The 19033-nt window shown below is 44.1% G+C and overlaps 1 protein-coding gene across 1 annotated transcript in view; it reads right to left on the bottom strand.

Moving 5' to 3' along the window:
* LOC142574573 (cytochrome P450 3A41-like) overlaps positions 1 to 19033 on the bottom strand; it is a 43185-nt gene extending 24152 nt beyond the window's left edge. Inside the window, exons 1-4 of the mRNA XM_075683623.1 lie at positions 18774 to 19033; positions 11397 to 11493; positions 10387 to 10439; positions 4285 to 4381 (exon numbers count right to left, since the gene is read on the bottom strand). Of these exons, the coding sequence (XP_075539738.1) occupies positions 4285 to 4381; positions 10387 to 10439; positions 11397 to 11493; positions 18774 to 18826 (300 nt within the window). The 5' untranslated portion in view covers positions 18827 to 19033. The remainder of the gene's footprint in view (positions 1 to 4284; positions 4382 to 10386; positions 10440 to 11396; positions 11494 to 18773) is intronic.

Here is a 19033-nt window from a genome sequence, read left to right as displayed (position 1 = left end):
CATAATGTGCCACTTCACTATTTCCTATTGAAATATCATGTATAAAGACCGGAACGCGTAATTTTTTTTAATGCTTTCAAGTACCCATCTCATGCTTTTTCCGTGCTGTCACGGCTACGCTGTTCACCGCACAAGAATCACACCCGGTGTCCCTCTGTTCTTCCTGCTTGATTGGTTTACCGGCCTCTAGAACTTGAGAACTCTTTATTTGTTAAGCAAAATGCATCGAACTGCCAGGTTAACAAGTTCCTAAAAGCATGCAAACTGCCAACAGACAGTGAATTCGGGGAAAGCGAAGGGAACATTAACTGTTACCTTAAGTTGAAATCTAACAGTACCAAGGAGAAGGAAAATGAAATTCAAGGAAAATACCGATTACCAGGGCTAGGCGTGGAATCCAGATGTGCCGAATTACATGTGCGGTCACCACAGACGCGGTGCTTGATTCGTGCGTTGCATGGGACCCGTATACTAAGAAACATATAAAGTGCTTAAGATGGCTGTGAAGGAAAGTTGCTAGATGTATGTTTAGTAAACATAAAATGCTAGATTCTGTAACAGAACTCATAAGTGCACAAAACTTTCCTACATTACCTGTACGCAGAAAAATAAGTCGACTAAAATTCTTGCGAAACATATTGTCTGGGAAGTTTGATATACCTGTGTCCTCATATTTAAAGTCTATTAAAAGAACAACACGCCACACTCACAAACACTCCCTACAACAAATATTTGTCAAGAAAGAAGCATTCAAGCAGCTTTTTCCCGAGAACACTTTCGGACTGGAACTGTCTCTGAATTTGTGTGCGAGGCTGTTAATCCATTAGTGTCCAGCATACCTTTAATAGTACAGTACGTTTCTTATTTGCAAATATTTAAAGAAAAGACATACAGTTTTCCTTAGTATGCCATTATGCTTAGAAGGGTCCTGCCAAGACGGCCACGTTGTAGTTTTGTGTCAGTTGTACAATTTTTGACCTATTCTTCGTCGAACTTAGAGAATTGCTGAACATGGTAGGTGCTGTTACACATGCACCACCTTTTTGTCAAGCATACTATATGCTTCTCGAAGCTGAAGCTTGTGTGTCAGTTTAGAAAGGAATCGTGTAAATGATGAACGCATGAAATCCTATATAGAGTCCATATGTATAACATCGCAATAAAATGAGCGCAGGTGTACTTTGTGAAGTACGCTGGGCCTATTTGTATGAGAGAGGGGTGTGCTTGTTCGCGAAACACACGCGATGGATTTTTTATCTGTATTTTATCAAAATTTTTTTGCTGGCTACGAAAACTTCAGAGATGTTGCAGGTAAAAATATACTAAGGATTACATCAACATTCCTAATATTCCTCTCGGTTTGTTTCTTGCAGCCGACAAAGATAACCCTGCTCTTATCTTCTTAGTCAATAAAATGGTGAGCAGTGTTACAGTAAATTTAGACAAATAAAAAAAACTATTTAGATAAATTAAAAAGACAGATAAGGTTTGTGTGATTTTATTACAAATTTTAAGATAGGTGGAACGAAATGGAAAACAAAAAAGACAATGTTTATTGGTCTGCCAATCAGGATGGGTTATACAAAAGAAGTAGGGCAACACACATTGGGGAAGCAGACGTGGACCCCAACTCTTGAAAGGTCAAAAAATTCTACGAAAAATGTCACCTAGCAAATCATTGAACAAGGTTGTAATGCAAGAACTGACTGTCACTAGAGGAGGTGCCACCAGTCTGTTGAACGTTTCAACTACCACTGAATCAAATGCTGAATGCTTTAGTCTTGAATACCTCAATTCATCGTAAAATATCGCGTCTAGATCTGCATCAATAATGTATTTTCATCGTGCGCGCTTCTACAAGGAACACTCAAGCCCGCCGCATTACTCGATGAGGGGAAGTTACAGACTTGAATAGTAAAAACACCTCCCAGCAAAGAATATTTCTTGCTAAAGTGCTAATTTTGCCACCAGAAGGTAATGCGGGCATGCGTAAAGTTTCGTTTGACTCTTCTCTGCAAGCCTTTATGATAAAGGAAGCTCCAAAATATAGCATATACATTTGATGACTTGCATCAGGTTTTACTCCCATAAATGTCCAACCTACTTTATAAAGCACGCCATCTTAGTGTAATAAAGCCCAACTCATGAAACTTTGACAATGCATTAACATTGTGAGAAGACTATCTCGTACTAAAAATCAGCAAAATTTAACTGGTATATTTTCTTTGGGGCTTCATGGCTTAGCCCTTGAACCGCATTTGTCTCATGAATATTGTGTTAGCAAGAATTGTTGCAATATTTGTCCCAATGGTATTGTTGGAAATGATTTCATCTGTTCTCATTTCTCATTATATTGTGACTCCACTTCTGCTTGGGCTATATTGGCCTGCAGTATTGTAAAATAACTAAATATACGGCTGTTCATTGGCCAATTGCCCATTCATAATTTCATGTACTGCGTGACGCCTACGGTTGGGACGAGGGACAGGGCAGACCTGTAGTCCTCGATAGGAGGCCCCCGAAAAAGCAGACAGGACAGGCGGGAAATGTGGTAAATTTTGAGTTCGTACTGGTGAAAGCTGTAGCTGTCAAATCTCAAGAAGATTTTATAAGTTGCACGAATTGCAGCTCATTCCATGACAATCATATGAGTAGTGGGTTTTCAAGTTGCAAGGGCCAGTTCTTGCAAAATAACACCAAATACGTGGTACAATGAGTTTATAGTAGTACACGAAGTCAGGGATTTAACATCACTGTAACGGGGACTAAAATCAATCACTGTATAAATGTGTAAAATATGTGTGTACATACAATAAGACAACACTAAGTAAGGTGCGCTATGGACAAAAAAAAAAGATATATGTTGCGAAGTGATCATAAAATAAAAATTGAACAATATGCAAGTAGCACTAATGCCCCACCTGAACCCTTGGGGGAAAAAGTCCACTACCACGTGCTCTGAATACTACTGTCGCAACAGCTACCTCTGAACAGAAACTGCGCTACGGAACGTTTGGTTATAGAACATGCAGTGCACGAACGTAACTTAAAGAAGAACTAAAACTGATTTATTGTCAAAGACTACGTAATTGAGTAGATACACTGCTGACTGAAGTGGATTTGCGGATGGTGAAGTAAGCAAAGTACTTTTTCCTATTAACTTCCTATGGCGACATTCCGGTCACAAGTGGTGCTCAGTCAAGGTCACACCACATTTACGAGATTGGCGGATCATCACCAACCAACAAGTACGAGCGCGTGCCATATTCGGGGTCGTTTCTCCATGGACCCATGGTGGCTTCATTTTGTCGTATTTTCGTTATGGATGGCAAATTTTCTGACTGTGGCTGAATGGCATGCAGCTCATTGGAGGTTTCAGTAAGTGCATAGTAATACGCTTCACATAAGCACTGCCAATAAATCCTAAGCTTTTTCTGTAAGATAGGTTTCAAATCTATGATGGGGACAGATATAGACAAATCAGTGTTTCTTTAGCTTCTGTCTTATTTCGCTATTGTAATTAAGATGTTTATGCTGTTTTCCCCAGATCAGAACTAACGGGGATGACACGTGGATCCTTCTTTAGGAGCGCTCGTATTTGTGTGCGCTCTGACTCCATAACTTATTTTCTTCATTGCCACAGACAGTTGCCCGCGGGTACAGCCGGTGCTTGCGCGTGGTTTGTGGGGTGCTGGCTGGGTGGAGCGCCGTTGCTCGAGAGGACGTGAGCGTCTGCAGCAGAATTGATGTAGCGCCATTGCTGTTGCCACTGCAGCATGTTCAACATCTGACATCATGGCTGTGTGCGGCGCTGGCTAACAGTGTAAGCGTTGTTCTTGTGCACATATGCAAATACATAAGAAAACTGACGGAAAGATGGCCACCATGGTAGCTTAATCGTAAGGCGCAGCACGCGTAAAGAGGAATATGATGATAACAGATAACAGAACGACCGCGCGTACTGAAGCGGGTGTTTCGCGGCAAAGCGCAGATCGTCTCCATTTTAGCTGTAAGCCTGAGTGATGCTTGAGATAATTATCTCTTCTTTCATTAAATATGGTCTTCAACGTCAGTGCCCCCCTTCCTGAATGCGTCAATGTTACAGTACGCACGCACGTTCAAACCTATAGCGTCCGTCGACCCGTTGCGGACCCATTACGATATGACACCATGCTTCCTCAGTGGAGAGCTTCTTCTGTTAACAACACAATACATAGTTTAGTGCAACTACTTACTTGATTGGTATCGTGGAAACTTGCTCTACCGCGTTCTCGCTATACTTACCGTTCTGTCTGCAAAGTTCTGGAATTTCGTGGTCAGAACCTCCCGCAAGATGTCGGGATCTCCAACCACTAGAGTAGGCACCGTGCCTTGGTAGGAACTGCAAAAAATCCCTCCCTTTCCTTATTCGTGCACGGTATAGTTTGTTGATGATGAATAACTTATGATTTGGTTACTTGATGAGAAATATGCTGTACGCAGACCAGCCCGACGGCATTTTCTCGTAATTTGTCAAGTGGTTCATCCGACTTCACCAACTCCTATCGCAACCTGCTCCGACGATTTTTCGGTATCCGCAGGTATTTGCGAGACTGAAGTGCTACTTTGCTGCCTGACAAGGTGGTTCGCATCGACGTTGTAAGGTTCATAAAAAAATGCTATATCGCTTGTTGGTGAATCATTTGTAATACAAATGTTTATGGCACAATACTGTTGAGCTTCCACGAGATTTTCAAACAAGAACCTGCAAAGGAAACATGTAGAATAGCTAGAGAGGTAGACAGTGTCCAGGAAAATTATCACCGTATGGCATAATCGCTTAAAGAATCACAGACGGTATCCTTTCATGTCGATATTTTATAAATATCTAAGGCGTTTGCAAGGTTTTTGGTAATTTTTTATGGTTTTGATCGAAATATTGAATGCACGTATCATCTTTATCAAATCTTGGACTCAATTCACAAATGTTTTTGTTTGTAAGTGATCTTTGACAGTGGTCGGTCGCTTATGCTAATAATATATCCAGTACCAACGTTGGCTGTTATTCTCTTTTACGAACAATTCTAACGTAAGAACTTTTTGTGGATATGGAAACTGGGGGTGTTATGCAAGATGCCCTTCGTCTCACACACTTCTGAGTTTGCCCGACGACAGTCAGCGTACGAGGCAGGCAAGGCATGAAAGCAGCAGACAATAAGATGTCCCGATAAGCCGCATGTAACAGCACCAACGCACCATGCACTCCCCGGTTTCTCATTTCAAACACAGAAGACTGGACAATGTTACGCGGCAGTTACGCTTATTTTTATCGACGCGATATCGCAATATCCTGGCTATCACGCTACCTATCAACACTACACGTATGGCACAAGCCCCTAGCGATGCCTTTCTGATGGGCGTTACGGCCGCACGTCTCTCTTATTTCAGAAATTGTGTGTCTACCGCTCCCAGAAGGTACAGCGCAAAATGCAGTAAATCGCAAATTATTTAAAGGGTATTCTCTGGTCATCATACACATTTTAAAGTGCTTATAAACTACCATAAAATGCCTAATAAACGTATATTAGAAAACACATATCCTGTAACTTTCTTGCACAGCTAATGCACTGCCTGGAGTAATAATAAATTGAGAGGCACCAGCTGTTTGGCTACGCGACTCCTTGTTTTTGGGCCGCCCATAAGATAATGCCCAAATGATGAAAAATAGAAATAACCTTTATTTTTATGAGTTAGAACGATTTCTACGGGTTCCAGGGTGGCATAAGACGCATCCAGACACAGTGGAGACCAGGAAGGGACTGCCTGACCCTTCTTTATTCCTGGGGAGCTCCCCTCGCGAGCGCGAGTTCGGCGCTGATCTTTGATGTTTTCTTCACGCCATTGCGAGAGGCACGTAGGCACCAAGCATCGTCTGCTATCACTCGTGACATTTGTGGGTTTTAAGACAAGTCGTCCCGACTAGATACAACGCTAAATGCACAACACAACATTCGCGAGAGAAAAATAGAAATTTGGCAAAACATAAGCAAACTTAAACAACAATCGTAATCTTGACTATTCAAAAGGACAAGTACGGTCGTCCCATTTTCACTCATGAAAAGCAAATACAGTCACTGGCACTATTCGGTACCACACACTGCAGTGCATCCGCACTGCGTCATACACATCTGCAGCTTAGTATGAAGCACGAAGTTGTTCCATGTCGGCAATAGGGCTCAGGTAGGGATTCAATTTCTCCACAATCACAATGTCCGTTCCCACGCTATCCGCGAGTTCGACCTCATTGTTCACGGGAGACAGTCTGTTCACTATCTTGTGAGGGCCGTTGTAAGGTGTGGTTGATTTAACACCGGACGGTGTAGCTCCAAGAAACACTAGTATTCCTGATTCGGACACGAAGTCCTTGCGGTGCTTGTTGAAGTAGCACTTACTTTTTTTTTCGTCCGTCCGATTTACGAACCCGCCAGCACTCTAGCGTTTTTCACTCATTCGCGCAATACCACGCCATAACTGGACTCTTCTTTCAGTTCTTCAAGTTCTCCGCGGCTCTAAACAACGTCTAGTGGAAGCACTGGATCTCTGCCATACAGGAAAACGAGTGGAGTTTGGGGAACCGTGTCCTGGTGTCCGGTGTCGTAGCAAAGTACAACATACGGTAGTACATCGGCCCACTTTTCTCCTTCGGCGGTAGTCATAGAAATAATTTGCTTGATTGCCTTGTTGGCCCTTTCGTACAAGCCCTTCGCTGCAGGGTGATATGCGTAATTGGCAGCATGCATGATGCTGCGATGCTTGAGGTAAGCTTCAGCAGATCGCGCCTTCATTTGAGTGCCGCCATCTGCAATAATCGTGGCTGGGCATCCGTGCTTCAAGATGATTCTGCACTCACTGAACTTTTGAAGTGTCGCGGCTTCTATATTACTCAAGGGTTTGGCCTCAACTAACTTTGTGAATTAGTCAATGGCAGTGGGATATATTTATACGCTTTAGCGCTCTTGAAGGGTCCACTATGTCCATTCCAACTGTATGAAAACGGCGGTGCTCTTCTATTGGTTGTAGTAATGCAAATATACCGATGTTGACATCTTCATCCTCTGACGAAGGTCACAGTGACTCACATACCGTTTGACATTCGTGTAGATGTTTGGCGAGCAGAACTTGGACATCAGCGCTTCAAATGTTCTTCTGGGGCCATGTGGCCACTGTACCTTCTATCATGCATTTCTTGAAGTGGCTCAGCTTGTCGCTGAAAAGGAAGGCAGAGGAGAGATCGACTGCTGACCGGACCTTGATCTCACCTGTACAACTCCTCATTGTGCATCCAAAATTTTATTTGGGCCCGTTCCTATTGCTTCTCTGTGCCCAACGTGCCATTCTGTAGATCCAGCACTTTAGCGCAGAGTGCGTCCAGACGCTGTTCGCCACCCATGTTGCCACAGTATCTTAGGGATGAATAGGATACTGAAAAGATTTGGCCCTTTTCTGGAACAATTGGAGGCGTCCTTGAGGAATGATCCAGTGCGCTGTCCAGAATTCCTCATTTGTAAGTGACGTCAATATCTAACTCCTGTGAAATCAGCGACCAACGGAGAGGACGTTGGTGACCTTCCTTGTAGCGCGCCAAATTCAGCAAAGGGCGTGGCGGTAACTGACAACTTGGAATCTGTGGCTTATCAAGTATTGTCGCAAATGTGCGAGTGCCCATTTCACTGCAAGGGTATCTATCTCCGTCGCATAGTAACTGAGCTCCGCGTCTTTAAGTGCCTTGCGCTGGTATAACACAGGGTGATACCGTCGCTCTTCATCCTTCTGCAGCAACAGACCACCTAAAGCCATACCAGATGCATCTGTGTGCACCCGCACATCAAATTTGGCTTTTCCAAGAATAGCTTGAGGACAGACGCCTGACAGAATTCGCGTTTTGATGTCTCAAAGGCCACTTGCTTATCCTCTTCCCAGGAAAAAGCAGAATTCTTCTTTAGAAGGGATGGTAGAGGTGCAGCGATAACGCTGTAGTTAGGGATAAATTTCCTTAAGCATGACATATGCCCTCTGAATGACTGGAATTTCTGCACGATTCAAGGAAGCCGGAATATGTGAACTGCGGCCAGTTTCGATGGGTCAGAACACCATCTTTTGTGACAATATGTCCAACGCAATTAACAGCAGTGCAAAAGAAGAAACTGTTCTTTGGCTTAAACTTCAAACCTGCTTTCTGTAACCTTGAAAAGATGTCCATCAGATGTGAAACGTTGTCTTCATACGTCCGACTGAAGACTACGCAATGATCCATGTAGACGAGGGCACTGTCATACTTAATTCCATCAAGGACGGTATTCACAGCTCCTTGACACGTGAAAGGAGCACCTTTAATGCTAAATGGCATGCGTAGGATTTCATCAATACCTGAAGGTGTAACCAAAGCCGTCATCTGTATGTCTTCTGTACGCATGGCCATCTGATAAAAAATCAGTTCCATTCCACTCTATGAAGGTTGATGACCAGCGAAGATCTGTAGATGGGTCCCTTAATGCTGAACTGTCCATTGCCGAGCGTCAAATGATGTATGACATAAATGGAAGGTGAGATGCGACTAGTCGCTCCTACACTATGCGGAACCTCTGAAGATGATAAGGCACCTGGGGGTATACATACCCATGTATTGTTGCAAAATGCAGCACGACACAATTTACTAACGAATCCCGGCACGTAGAACCGACACGCACGTAACCGCACTCCGAGGGCACATACTGCTTTACCGTAGCCAAGGTGTACGTGCATTGGTCAACGTCCTTCAGTGCAGTAATGGTTATGAGATCACTTGAAAACCTCAAGCAGTCACACACAACACACGCTACACAAAATTGGTTTCCAACAAACTCCATCTGAAACCTGGTCGCTGCTGTGGTAAAATGTTCAAAGTTTGCGGAATCGGGGCCACATGGGTGGTTCGCATTTCTTCCCGCCTCGCGGTGCTGACGGGCAGCACGCTTACGGGACTGCCAGCACGGGAGAGCGGAAGGAAAGCAAAGGAGATACGCAAGCGCTTTTAACACCGACACACAGAAGGTGGTGCCGAGGTAGACATAGCCAATGCGAGTCAAAGTGTAGTATTTGTCCTTGCGAGCTTAATATCTGATGCGGGTTGTATTTGCACCTAAGTTATTAAACGGATCTTCATTTGAGTGCCGCCATCTGCAATAATCGTGGCTGGGCATCCGTGCTTCAAGATGATTCTGCACTCACTGAACTTTTGGAACTTTGCAAGTTGACGGGGTGCTTAAAGTCTGCTTCACCTCTGCCGCGGGTCGGCTCGGAATTGCACTATCTTGGGGATCAGCCCACGTACAGGGAGAAATTCCTTATCTACACGGCTCCATAAACGCACGCATTTTTTTTCAGAACCTAGCCATATAGAGCTCCGCTGTAAAACCAGACACCTTCATGAAAGAAAAGTACTTGCTCCCGGTGAGCGCCTGCAGGGCATCTCATATCCTTGGAAAGGGTCAAACAATATATTCAGTTACTACGCTGAGCCGTCGATAAACGACACACATGCCCCTTATCCCGTCTTTCTTCGCTCCTAGGACCAGCGGTGAAGCCCAAGAGCTCCGAAAAGACCGGACTATGTTGGCATCGATGAGGTTTTTGATAAAACTCTTGACGAGGGCGCGCAGCGCAGGGGACAACCTGCGACGTCGTTGGGAGACAGGTTTTGCGTCCCCCGTTGGAATGCAACGTTTCTCAACATTGCAGGTGCTTATATCTGCAAAATAAGGAGCCACATGACTCCTCCTTTTTCGGTCGCCCATAAGGTAACGCCCAAATGATGATAACGCAAAAGTAAATGAAGATAAGCCAATAAAACTGCAGGCGTCTTTGGGGAGGAATTTTATGTTTTTATAGCAGTAGATGATTCATTGAAAGGTGTCCCCAGTGCTCGTGGAGATTCCAAACTCTGCGAAACTGAGGCCTTCCTGAAAAGCACCCATTGTCTCTCATTTTCATCCCATTTTTTATGACACTCTAGTAAGTTGACCCTATGACAGTAGATCCGTGTGTAAAAGTATTTTATGCCTTAATAAGCGACCCCCAAGAATCAAGGGCTGAATTGAAAAGGTTTGAGTTCGTAAGCGCTGTTACCTCTTCGTTAGCCATCTTCGCTAATAATACGTTCCATATCACGATTATCGTGCCTCTTCTATTACGAATGGTTTTATCGTAAGAACTTATAGGTGAATACCCCAGAAAGGAAGGAAGGGGGGCAAACGCTTTTTAAACATAGTTCCTTACCACGGCAACCTAATCGAAAAAAGCTCCCGTAAGCTATTTCGCACAGTGACGAAATTGTTGACAACGAAAACAAAAAGTACAACGTTTACTTACCCGTACACACGACCATATCGATTATAGGAACGGCGGATTACTTCGTTGACGGGCTGCAAGGAAGAAGTAATACAAGGTGATGTTCCCACGTTCAGGTGGATGCCGCCAAACAATTTGCAAGGTAAGGTTGTCGATTTATTCATCATGCCACAACGTAACATTCGCACTAGCCATGAAAACCACGAAAACAGAGAGAAGTTTTCGGGTGGTCTTGTGGCCTATATTGCATATGTACATATTGCATGTACATATGTGTTAGTTATGTGCATAGGAACCTGCAATATTTCGTTCTTTCAGTATGACCAACTGGACTTTATTTCCCCAATTGTGTGGGCGCACCGGCCCGTTTGCCGTCCCTGCTCGCTCTACGACCTTTTAATCATTACTGCAGTTATTTTAACGAACTTCCTCGTAATTAGTACTTGGATAAACTATGAAACCTGAATATTACGGTAATTAGAGCACCTTGCAACGAAAAGCAGATTTGTGATTCACAAGCGAGCAAGCTGAAGTTTTGGACACTTGCGTTTTCTGAAATTATTTTTATTGAAGCCAGCTTTGTCAAAGTAACTAACGGTGAAAGCCGCGTATAAATTTTCCATGTATTGGCTTTCTTGATCGCTTGAGTTTCATTTTCAATTGTTATTTGAAATTCCTACCGATAAAAAATTTTTTAACGCCAACTAGTATTAGGTTATGTTTCGGAAGCTGTCCTGCGTCTCTTGTTTAAAGCCCGGCGCATAATATTCTCATTATTTGCGAGGGTGTTCCTGATATTTATAGAAACACGTACCTTTCGTTTTACAGCTGGCATGATATGGTAGCTCAGAGTAAAGGGTTCCAGAACAGGTTAATGTTGTCTAAGCTGTTATTTATGTTTTGTATTTATTAAGTTGTTAAATTTTATGTGGTCTTTGGTTATGGGATACGGTTTTCTATTTTGAAGATAACCATGCTTCATTCCGCAAGATGGCGCCCTGTAAAAGGACACTGCCTGTGACATATCCTACCTTGGTGTAGATGTCGTAGACGAAGCGGAGGTACTGCCAGAAACTCAGATGTGCTACACCTCGGCCATTCCAAAATGTGAACGTCCGTCGCACCCACCTGAGAACGCGGCGAAAGATAAGAAAGTGATGTTCGCGTATGGGAGCTGAATGACGCGTGAAATATTCTTTTCGCCATCCACACTTTCACATGGTGCGCCAGAAACGCTTCGTGGTAACCTGCGCTAAAGCATTGCGGTGACACGACAGGGGCCCACGGCACGAAACCACCATTCAGTGAGCAATGACTTGTGTGCGCATTTCGGGTGCCGGCCATTATGCCTACAATCAAATTTGCTATATTGATGCGCCAGCAACTATGAGTGGCAAGGAAAGGACACTATCGGAGAATATTTCGACATCTACTCGCGACCGGTGGATTGCACGTTGCGTGCTTGACGCAAGGAAATGTGCAAAATTGTTTCTTAACCATTTTTTTACATTTCATCTACAGTTATTCACTTTAGATGTTTGTCCATACAGGGAACTTCCCAGAAAACGCAGAACAGTTCTTAAATTTGCAGAATATTACTTGTTAGCAGCGAATTGAACAATTTCTTATGAAATCATGCGCATATTTGTAGCCTAGAGTGGCGGAATGTGTATGAATACGGAAGTCACGTTGCTTTTCTTTCTAGTGTGTGATATAAAACGTCTATGCTACGATGATTCTTAAGTCGCGTACAAATGAAGTGCACACAATCTTGTCAATATTCGCCCCCTTCGGCACCTATCTTTTCCGACAACAATAATCGTCATCTGTATTGCCCGCATTTTGTTTCTTTAACGCCGCGAGCCTGGTAATACCAAGTCACGAACAGCATGCGCTTTATCAGAGTGACATATTATTTTCGACAGGAAAGTAGCTAGCGCAGCGTTTTTAAAAAAAGGAAACACAAGTAAGACAGATGGTGATTATCGTTGGGGGACAAATATACGTCCCGAAGGCTGCAAGTGTTTTGAGAGTGTAGCGCATGTAGTAAAGAGGCCGTAATAAAAGTCAGTTTGCAAGTTTGCGCCATGTGACACCAAGTTCCACGTCGCAAACAACACCGTAACTGCCAAGCGATACGACGTTTTCTCCCACAGACAACGCCATTCACGCCATTCACACCGACGACTTGTTCCATACAGCCATCAGCACCTAAGAACAGACATTCAATTGAATGCCCTTTCAGACTACTATATACATATGAGACATACTGCACACGCTTGATGCTCGATTACCCAGATTATAGCTTTAAAATGCCCGCATATTGGGGCAAAACCTTGCCGGAAATGCAGGCACACATTTATCAGCATTTCACGCATGCTGCGCTGCATGATGAGAACTAGCACTTATTTCCAGCATTCATCCCTCCGAACTCCAGCATGAACAATTTGTTCTGTGCCACTGTTAGGGGGCTACGCCTGCTACAAGATGCTTCGATGCAGTTACGTAAAAAACTTGAACAAAGGGGCGCATGATGTCGCTGTCAAGTTATATAAGAGATTGTAGACTGTAGAAGCAGTTGCTGCAGTAGAGAGGGCAAAGGGGCCTTCCAGAAGCACAGCTGCCTGCACCATAGCGAACGCCCTCTACTCCGTGCTCCTCACCGTGGCAGGCAGCATCAGCACCTAAAACCATTGTTACGACGTTCTTCGGAATTTTTCTTTTGAGTCACAATCGAGCTACTCCTTATCACGGCAGCGTTTTAAGAGGACTGTTTGCCCAGTTTCGTCAAGTGCAGCGCTGCACCAATGTGTCGACCCCGCGTAATCTTATGCTACAGTTCGACGAGCTTCAGTGCAAATTTAACCTTAACCCAACGAATTACTTCCAGAAAACGTACCAAATGTCTGAGTTCTTTTTCATAGTCATGATTATATATGTAACATTCTATTTCTGAAAACACATTACTTGATTGGCTTATGTCTGTAATTTCCATAAAAAGTAAACAAAAATTAAAGCTGCTGTTGACAACATTTTCCTTCAATGCGGACCGTAACTTGTCTTTGGCAGTGGGAGCAACGCAACGTCGGGCTGAACGAGTGTGACTCGACATTGTAAATGCCGGTACGACCTCCCATGGCGAGCACAGATCGGGATTGGGGGTTAAAGGGTCAAACATTTCTGTCACTTGCATTAGTTCACCCTATAACAGAAGCTGTCGTTTTTTTTCTGCTGACCCATTGTTATATTCAGAATGGACGGCAGCCAACTCACTGACATAGTGATGCCGGACGCGTCCATTGGCGCCAGTTCCTTTGGGTGATGCAACACAATAAAGAGCACGCCGGTTCTGATTTATTTTGACGCCGGCACTCGCAAACCGGCGATTCAACGGTGGCTGCACTATTCGGGCTGTATGGCCTTGAGTCGCAATCCCAATGACCTTGTTGCGAAGAGTTGCACACAGCTGCTCGGGCGAACCTTCAGCATCTCTCGAGGTCTTGACCCGCAGACTGGGCTTACCCAATGTACAATGTCTGCCTTATGTCCCCTGAAACAAGGCCAAACTAAATTCATTGCAAGTAAACCCCTTTCTTTTAGGCAGAAGGGTCCCTCATCAAAACGAGTTTCGCCGCTGGCACAACGTACGGCGTGGTCACGTTTATGTTTTCAGTAAGCAACGCACCAGAGCCCTTGTCACCGGTTTTTTTTAACTCCCACTGCGAAAACGCTCGAAAAATTGTGTATCGGTCAAATTGAGTCACTGCTAACTAAAAACTCGTTTTAGCAAGCATAAAAATTATAAATAAGGCCCTACTGTGTTACGTCAAGTTTTGTATTGTTGAGAGTTGCGCACGGAGGACTTCCCTTTAGGCCGATAAGTGAGTTCGAACATCACCCTTTCCGCAAGGGACCTTCGGCAGAAAAGAGATACCCCTTTGCTTTGTGTCACCACGCTTGAACATCTTCTCTGTAGATGTCCCCTAGTCCAAAGGGGTTTGAAGCACCGGCGTGTCCGCGGCGATGTCTGCAGCCAATGCTCGCTCTCTTTTGACGACTTTCATAGATAATTCAGCGGATTTGGAAAGCGATTCGCATACTTTGAGAATCATTTGCGACGGTTTCTGCACAAGTTATTTGTGTTGGCAAAGTACGTTTCAGTGACCCCATTTGCTGAGAAGACTTCTGTGGCCACCCTTTGTTGACGTTGGCATATTACATGTAGTAACAATATTGATCCCTCATTTGGCATTACCTACCCAAAACGCCTTTCATACTCACCTTGCTTTGCGAACCCTACTGAACTATCATGACCGTAGTTGATCATGCGAATAGTTCATGCATTAAAGAAATCAATTATGTGCCCCACAGTGGAACCCACGTCCCTCAGTGTAACAGACCAATGCTCTAACAAACATAAGGCCACAATCGCGCGTGCACTTCTACTGTGCCAAGAACTAGCTCTTTGAGAGTATCACCGTGTGCGTCACACTGCGATGCACAGTGACACTGTAGCACATTAGCGCGCCCCACTTTCCTTTGCTTCAAAGACGAAGAAATGGGCAATTTTATAACATCTACTTATCTGCTTCACAAAAGCTTCTCTTTTCCGAAGTGAAAGATGTTCGTATAGTTTGCATATCTTTTGTCTGATTTGAGCCTTGCGTAACGGTGCATCGTCATTCTTGCGCTTTATGTCTATATTTTCTTTGTACTGCTCAAGTCTAATTGTCAATAATGTGAGACGCAACCCATTTACAAAAGCTAGAATCATTTTGGTTTATGTGTCTTAATATCCAAGAGCAAAATAGACTGCTAGAGTCACCCTATATTGCCAGTTCCAAAGTAATTCCCACCTTACTTCCCTAACATGGAGTAGGTCCCACTTTCTGGTGGTCTTTGTACGTCACTACAATGGTGATAACCATCGTAGTAAGGTATCAAACAACATTACTTCCTCAACGGGATATTATACGCTTGTTTTTCTTTTTATTTCAAAGCCAAGCTTTCTTTTCCTCTTCCTTGGGCGTTCCCGCGTCTCCTACTGCTAATGCTGCTACTGCTAGCATAGGCCAGCATCGACATGACGTCCTTATGTCCTCGTTCTCACGCCATCGTGGATATACATTCGTTCTCAATCTAGCGTCAATTACCTTTACAGTCATGCCATCGTCTTCACGTCGTCGTCATAGTACCATTGTCATCCCTGGTGCGTAATGGCCACAACCTTGGGCGATTGGCTAGCAGCGGACATAGTGCAAACATTAGATATAATGCGTATTGCGACGGCGTTTAGTGGCACGAGATGCACGTAACGTGCTGACGTGAGCACTGACGCCAACACGCCGTCATTGTCATGCTGTCATGCTTACTATGTCGCCTTTGTGCCATGGACACGATTCCTTAGTGTCTGTAACATCGTCATATTTCTACCGTCTTCAGCCATCGTCATCGCTGCGTCGTCACCGGTTCATCGCCATGCCATTGTTGTCTGCTTCTTCTTCATAGATTCACCGTCATGCGGTCGTCGTCGTTCCATGATCTGCATAAAGTCGTTGTCGTTCCAACATCGTCATACCGTGGTCCACATACGTTGCAATTCTTTTAGCATAATCATCTTATTATCGTCATACCAGTTCCATCATCCCATCGTCACGCTTTCGTCGTCATGCCGTCGACATCAGGCAAGTATCGATATCACGTTGTCGTTACGCTGCCGTCGTCATGCTATTGTCAGCATTATAGCGTCATCAGGCCGCTGTGGTCGTTCCATCTGCTTTTATTTACTGTCGTCATGTGATCGGCATCACGCGTCGTCAAGCCATCACTGTCATTACATCTTCGTTGCTCCAACGTCGCCGTTCCGTGATCGTTATGCTATCATCATAACAACATCGTCGTCAGGCCATTCTCTCGATTGTAATGGCGTCATGTAGTCGTCTCCTTGCCACTGTGGTTGTTCCATTGCTTTTTTTTGCTGTTGTTATTCCAGTCTCATCATGCTATTGTCGTTGTGGCGTCGTCGTCATTAAGCGATCTTCACGCTGTTGTGGTTAAATCGTTGCCATGCGTGGAATGTGCATAATCAAACTCAACAATATTATGTTGAGCGAGGCGCTTCCCTGTAAAGATGTCTGCAACTGGACCGCGTTAACTCTACTTGCAAATTGTCACTACGTAGGAGCAGAGCTGTTCATCATAAGCAATGAATGCTTCGCTTACACTCATTATAATAGCGCGTGGCATGCATCGCCTTTTTATTTTATGTTTTTATAACACAAGAAAAACAACATAAACAACACACATTGAGAACGGAGGCTTCCTAATGTTCAGTAATCATACTGATGGCCCAACAAAAAATACAACCTTACCGGCCGCATGGTGCATATGGAAGGATTTAATGTACAGAACATTGCCGCTCATTGAGGTGTCTTTCAAAAGCTGTAGTAACTCACAATCAGGACTATTTGATTCAGAGAGAGAAAGAAAAGAGACTTGTCAGAAAATACGGAAGCCTGCTGACCGCACAATATTGGGCTAGCGCACGCCTGACCCCTCAACATCGCTCAGTAACGTGAGGATGGAGAAGAGACCTTTCCGTCTCCTCTCCATCCTCTATCTAGGATCAGAGAGATAATAAACTTTTCGTTACAAAACGAGTAGCAGGAGAGTACTGGGACCGAACCCCCTTTCTATTGAAATAAGCCATTTGAGCATTCGAGGCTTTGTTTGCTGCGGAAAAAGGAGGCCACTGCTACCAGTCGAAATGAGGGAGGTTACGATCGCGTCGTAGGACAATATTGCTTCCCTTATGCTCTCAAAAAAACTTCACTCGAGCTTGATACTGGTCGATAAAACAGAGCACACTGTCAGATTACTCCTTTAAAAAGTGTCAGCTGGCACCAGGCCACCTCACATGAACTACGGTTTATCTCGATTTCACCTGAAGCAATGTGATGGTCAACGAGAACACACGACCCCTGCGTGCGTATGTGCGGAATCATATTCAGCCTATGACTCTGTACCAATGAGTACAGATAGTTTAATATTGCGAATAATACTGTCAGGGTCTGCTGTTTTGTTGCTAATGCTTCGGCAATTAACAATAAGAGACAGTTTCGTGTGATGCGTCATTTCTCCTGCACTACTTTACTAGTGCAATCATCATACATATGTTTTACAAGACATCATGGCAAATATGAAATCACTTGTCTTTGTAACCCGTGGCGAAATTGCGCAAAAGCTTTTTTTTTTCGTCTAGCATATCCTGAGCAATCTTTTTAGATAGTGATGCCTGATGCCCTCAGTTTTTCTGCAATCCTCAGGAAAGCCTACCTTAAATGATGGGAAATTTACCTGTAGATGTGTACTTGTTCTACGAGGCTTAAGTTCACCAATTCGATGATCTCTTTCGAGTGATTTGGGGCAGATGTCAAGTAGTTTGGCACAAAGGCTCGAAACCAGCTTCTTAAACCCAGACCATGGTTCGTGACCGTCGGAATCTGTTATAACGTAAGTTCATTTCAAATTTAATATCCCAATTCACAACTTCTATGCACACCCAACGAGTAGAATCGGTTTCCCGCATCACTAGTCACCACTTGAATGTGACGACGCATGCTTGAAAGTATTAGCTAGCATTATATGACAAGGAAACCATTCTTGTAACACAACGTACTCTTTCGCGCGCGCGTATGCTTGTGTGTGCGTGTGTATGTGAGTCTGTTTTACATAGCCAAATGCTTTATAGGTATTAGGCTTAGCTATGCACATTTTTGTTGCTTTTCGTTATGACTGTGATATTTTCTAGCATAACTCTCATTCACGTGTAGCGACGTTTCGTTTCACGCAGCACACATGTTCAATTGAATGTGACGCCGCATATTCGGATCATGGTTTTGGAACGTAACGCATAACCAATTTCCAGAAGCTTTTATCAGTGTTCAAGTGGCCAGACAGGCAAACGTCAAGAGCACGGTGAGCTGGGGTCGTCCTGCTCCAAGAATAGATGTTGTTGAAGGTATGTAAGCCACTGCCTTATATAATGTGATTCTCAGGCTCTCAAATACGCCCAGTTCATAGACACTTTAATGTTGGCAGTAAAAAAGGAACATAGCATGGAGTCAATTGCTTTTGGAATAACGCCACAAAGATCCAAACCACCTGTTTAATTACCTAAAGATATCAACTTGCGGGAAGTGCTTCTAGCGTAGTCAAGGGTTGTATTGCTTTTCCATCTCATGTTTCATTGTCTTCATCTATCATCACGTCCAGCATCGTTAGCACTCATATCGGCAGCTCGGCGCAAAGGGTAGCAAGAAATGAATAGAAAACGAAATGTACGGTAGCAAAATGCCCCGCGACATGACGCGTTGGGATAATAAAGAGGACAACGAAACTGTACGTACCAAAAAAGAAAGGCCGAGAAGAGTGCGAGAAGTGCAACCAATGTGGACAACATGGTATAGGCCTCAAAAACCTTTGAACGCTGAAGACGTTATCGTTGGAAACATCAAGGTGCTTTCGTGCTCGCGCGGACGCTCAAAGGATCAGTCTTCGTTTAAGCTTCAATCTTTTGCAGTTCACGATTGCTCTGTGTCCAAACCACAGCTAAACATGGGGGCGGCGATGGCAACGTACGAAGGAAACGGCAAAGGGCGGCGTTCGT

This window comes from Dermacentor variabilis, chromosome 3 (genome assembly GCF_050947875.1).
Source record: "Dermacentor variabilis isolate Ectoservices chromosome 3, ASM5094787v1, whole genome shotgun sequence".
NCBI lineage: Eukaryota > Metazoa > Arthropoda > Arachnida > Ixodida > Ixodidae > Dermacentor > Dermacentor variabilis.
This window is presented reverse-complemented; position numbering and strand designations above follow the sequence as displayed.